This window comes from Rhincodon typus, unplaced genomic scaffold (genome assembly GCF_021869965.1).
Source record: "Rhincodon typus isolate 14 unplaced genomic scaffold, sRhiTyp1.1 hic_rhity00004470, whole genome shotgun sequence".
NCBI lineage: Eukaryota > Metazoa > Chordata > Chondrichthyes > Orectolobiformes > Rhincodontidae > Rhincodon > Rhincodon typus.
In genome coordinates, this window is record NW_025970108.1 from 8,072 (window position 1) to 12,934 (window position 4,863).

Consider the following 4,863-nt stretch of genomic DNA (forward strand, 5'->3'; position numbering starts at 1 on the left):
GTTATCGCAGACTCCAGCATCAGCAGTTCCTACTATCTCTGAGATCTGATGGATGGTTTCTCCTTGCAGTACCTCAGACAGACTGCTTTCAGATTCCGACTCCAGTGCCACCGAGGGCAGTGCCACCGACAAGCGAGCCCCTGGGAGTGAGCGAGCTGCGGAGAGAGCCGCTGCTGCCCAGCAGAACTCTGAGCGACTGCGTCTTGCTCCACAGTCGGCATATGCCAACATTCAGGTAATGGCGATGATGGTATGCATCTCGAGAAATTAAAAACATGGGCACCTTCTGGACTTTGCAATCTGTGTGTGTGTGCGTGTGTGTTTTGTGAGGAAAGCCAGTTTTTCTGGAGATTTGTGAGAACTGCTTGATTGTGCATCATTGTTTCCTGGTTAGTGTGTTCTGAACTTAGTAACCAAACATGACGAGTGCTCAATGTTCAAAACGATGCAAGCCTCCAGTGGCTTTCTGGTTAATCACACTGTTCACATAGCACAAGGCCATAACAGAATAGACAAGTTCAGAATTCATTCCCACATCTAGTTTTAGTTTTGGCCCAGGCCACACTTTTTCTTTTAATCCCTACAGTGTGGAAACAGGCCCTTTGGCCCAACAAGTTCACATCAACCCTCAGAGCATCCCAACTAACCTACACAACCTACACACTACGGGCAATTTAGCATGGCCAATCCACCCAGCCTGCACATCTTTGGACTTTGGGAGGAAACCCATGTAGACACAGGGAGACATGTGCAAAACCACACAGACAGTCGCCGAGGGTGGAATTAAACCCGGGTCCCTAGCGCTGTGAGGCAGCAGTACTAACCACTGAGCCACCTGGTCTTGTAATTGGCCTTAGTCGCAGCGGTGAGAGCAGCAAGGCCTGCTGACTGATCTCAAAGTTGCTGCCTACTAGAAAAATTGCCACAAGTGGCCACTGCCTGGCTGGCTTTGACCACTGTGTCCAGCCCATGTTGTTGAATAAGATACACAGGATAAACAGGAAGAAGAGCCTGCTGTGCCATTCAGTAGGATCATGGCGGATCTGATATTCCTCATGTCCACTTTCCTTCCTAATCCCATAACCTTGATTCTCCTTCTGATCAAGAATCTATCTCTCTCAGTCTTAAGTTGGCACAGGGACTCCGCCCCCAAAGACACTCAATCCTCTAAGAGAAGAAATTCCTCCTCAGCTCAGTCTTAAATTGGCACCCGTTTATTCTGAGACTATGCCCTCTGGTCCTAGACTTTCCCATGATGGGAAACATCCTCTCAGCACTACCTGGTCAGGTCCCTGAGAATTCTAATGTTTCAATGAGATCATCTGTTGTTCTTCTAAATTCCACTGAGTAGAGTCCCAACCTGTTTAGCCTTTCCTCATAAGACAATCCCTCCATACCCAGGGATCATCCTAGTGAACGTTCTCTGAACAGCCTCCAATGAAATGATATCTTTCCTTAAATAAGGGACCAAAACTGCTGACAGTTCTGCAGATCTGCACTCTTGTTATATTTGCTGCAACTCCATATTCAGGGGAGAAGTTTCCAAAGGAAATTATTAGGAGGATTAGTTGTGCTTTTATCATAATCATGTTGCGATTGTTAATTTGTGCTGAGAGCCAGCGACATCACTGCTCCAGCTGAATGTTTCTGCTCCATAGGCTCCCAAACTTGTTACCAGTCATTGATTTTTTTTTAATCTAATCCAGTTGTTCTTTTTAAGGCTTTTGAAGTTGGACTTTCTTCCTGCACTGAATCTAGGCCTCACTTCACTGCTTGTTACATTGGAATTCTCTGCTGTATCCAACTGGAAAGGAAAGGTCTCTGTTGTGCAGAGAATAAAGTGGGAGCTAAAACTAGAAGGTGTCAGCTGTATCTCTGTGGGTTCAATGTTTGCCTCCCTCAGTCAGAAGGTTATGGCTTCCAGTCCCAGTCTCAGTCCAGAGTTTAAACACAAAACCCAGGCTAATAGTCTATATATGCACTAATAGTCTACTCCCAACATCCCCCACAGCCCCACAGTACCTTTCCCTGCAATTGAAGATGATGTATCACCTGCCCATTTACTTCCTCCTCCTCAGTATCCAAGGGCCCAAACACATCTTCCAGTGAAGCTCATGATCTCCTCAAAATTTGGGAAACAAAGCATAGACTAGGTGACCGTTTCACAGAACACCTACGTTCTGCCTGCAAAAAAGACCCTGAGCTTTCAGTTGCCTGCCACTTTAACACACCACTCTGTTCCCTGGCCAACATCTCTGTCTCAGGGTTGCTGCAGTGAAGCTCAATGCAAGTTGGAAGAATAGCATCTCATTTTCTGAGAAAGGGTCACCGGACCTGAAATGTTAACTCTGATCTTTTCTTCACAGATGCTGCTAGACTTGCTGAGCTTTTCCAGCAACTTCTGTTCTTGTTCCTGATTTTTAGCACCCACAGTTCTTTCAGTTTTCTTTCAGCACCTCATTTTCCACTTGGGTACTCTACTACAGCCTTTTCGACTCAATATCGAGTTTAACAATTTAGGGCTTGAGGCACCTTTTCCCATGTTCTTACCCAACCCCAACACACCAGGCCTTGTTAGCACATGGTCTGCTATTACACGCAACCCATTGTTAGCCGCTAATTGCCCCCATTAGCAGCTATTCACTCTCCTAGGCTGCCCATTATCCATTCCTTTGTCCAATTGTTTTACTCTATCTCCACATAACGTTTACTCCTTACCCCCTCCCCTCACCCTACCTTCTGCATAAAAACCAACCTTTTCCTAGCTACCATCAGTTCTGAGGAAGTGTCACTGGACCTGAAATGTTAACTCTGATTTCTCTCCACAGATGCTGAAGTTTTCCAGTGATTTCTGGTTTTGTTTAAGATCTCCCCATTTCCTCACCAGTGTATATCCCTCAACCAACTTCAGAAAAAACGATTAAAATAAAACGAAGAACTGCGGATACTGAGGATCTGAAATTAATAAAACAAATGGCTGGAGAAACTCAGTAGGTCTCAGCAGCAGCTGAGGAGAGAAAGCAGAGTTAACATTTTGAATCCGGTGAGACACCCGAAATGGTTCAGTTCGCTTTCTCTCCACAGCTGCTGCCAGAACTGCTGAGTTTCTGTAGCAGTTTTGGTTTTTGTTTCACATATAATGAGTACCTGCTCATTATCACATCACACTTTGTGGCAATTTGACTTGCACCAGTGCCTCTATATTTCTATCAATTACACTTCTGAAGTTTTTAAAAATTCATTTGTGGAGTGTGGGCATCACTGGTTAGGCCAGCATTTATTGTCCATTGCTAATTGCCCAGAGGGCAGTTAAGAGTCAACCATATTACTGTGGGTCTGGTGTCACATGTAGGCCAGACTAGGTAAGGATTGCAGTTTTCTTCCCTAAAGAACATTAGTGACCCAGACGGGGGCTTTTCTGACAATCAACAATAGATTCCTGGTCATCATTAGACTCTTAATTCCAGTCTTTTATTGAATTCAAATTCTACCATTTGCCATGGTGGGATTTGAACCCTAGTCCCCAGAACGTTACCTGGGTCTCCAGATTAACACTGTAGTGATAATATCACTACGCCATCGCCTCCCCCTAGAATGCTTCAATAGATGTAAAGTGCTTTGGGATATCTTAAGGATTTGAACGCTGCTATGTCAATGCAACTATTTTGTGTTTTTAATCTCTTTTCAAAGCCAATCACTGTGCGTGGGATCAGCCTTTGCGTATGTGTCTTTTTGTACTCTGCCCAATTGAAAATGGTGAACTGTTGAATGAATTGCTGTTTCTTTAGAAAGTTGCCTCCTGCCAGCATTGTAATTGTCCTGGCAATGTAAAATTGCTTAATGCAGCTCCCACCAATCTGGAGAAGCTATTGAAATGTCTAACACCTGAGAGAGATTCCATTTAAAACTAAAAGAAACAGCGTTGTTGAAACAAAGCAGGCGTTTCAGACCAGTTGTCGTGCTTACCTTAGACGGAAATGCTACAAAGGGTTTTCAATTTGTACTGAAATTGATTGGTTTTGAAAGAGCATTTTTCTTTACCTTTTAAGATTTCCACCTAACAGCTGTCGTGTTGTTTAGTTCTTCCCAATTTGCTTGTTCAGTCAAACTATGGGATATGGCAATATGTTTGCTCTTGGTGACATTGTCATGTTGAAATGACATTTCAGTGAGTGCTGTGTCCCCTTTTCGTTTTCAGGCTTTTGACTACGAGCAGAAGAAGCTGCTGGCAACCAAAGGTATGTGGTAGTGATGGTGACCCCTCACCTTTTGCTATTTGTCAACAGCTCTAGAAAGCAATTCTTGCAAACTAGTGCTCAGTGGTTGCTATGAGTTTCTGTAGAGACTAATGGGTCTGCCTCGAACATGCTGACTGTCAGCCCTGAGTTGTCTTTGTTAAATATGGGCTGAAAAGGTTCTGTTGTAAAAGTACATTTAAAGATCTCAATTCTCTGCTGGGGATGGAGTGTGCTGAATTCTAATTGACAGCTAAGACATCTTTCTTACACAGGTCTATAGTGTTGACCAACACCCAGTATAATTCGATGGTAAATGGCCACGCACATTCCTGAGTGCCTGAGTCACATGCCAAGAGTACTGAAACCAAATGAATTTCAATGTACCACTTGTGTAAGCACTTTTAATGGCGCTTCACTCAAAAGAAAGCGAGAGAAACCAGGGCGTCATCATCCAAATGATACAATCTTCGAGCAATGCAGATGATTTTCCTTCTTTTGATATCTCATAGAGTCGTAGAGATGTACAGCACATAAACAGACACTTCGGTCCAACTCGTCTGCGCCAACCAGATATCCAAAATTAATCTAGTCCCATTTGCCAGCATTTTGCCAATATCCCTCCACA

The 4,863-nt window shown here is 44.0% G+C and overlaps 1 protein-coding gene across 1 annotated transcript in view; it reads left to right on the plus strand.

Annotated features, from left to right (window-relative positions):
* LOC109920133 (protein bicaudal C homolog 1-like) overlaps window positions 1-4,249 on the plus strand; it is a gene marked incomplete at its 5' end in the record, with an annotated part of 10,030 nt that extends 5,781 nt beyond the window's left edge. Inside the window, 2 exons of the mRNA XM_048593903.1 lie at window positions 70-235; window positions 4,199-4,249. Of these exons, the coding sequence (XP_048449860.1) occupies window positions 70-235; window positions 4,199-4,249 (217 nt within the window). The remainder of the gene's footprint in view (window positions 1-69; window positions 236-4,198) is intronic.
* Window positions 4,250-4,863: the final 614 nt, after the last annotated feature.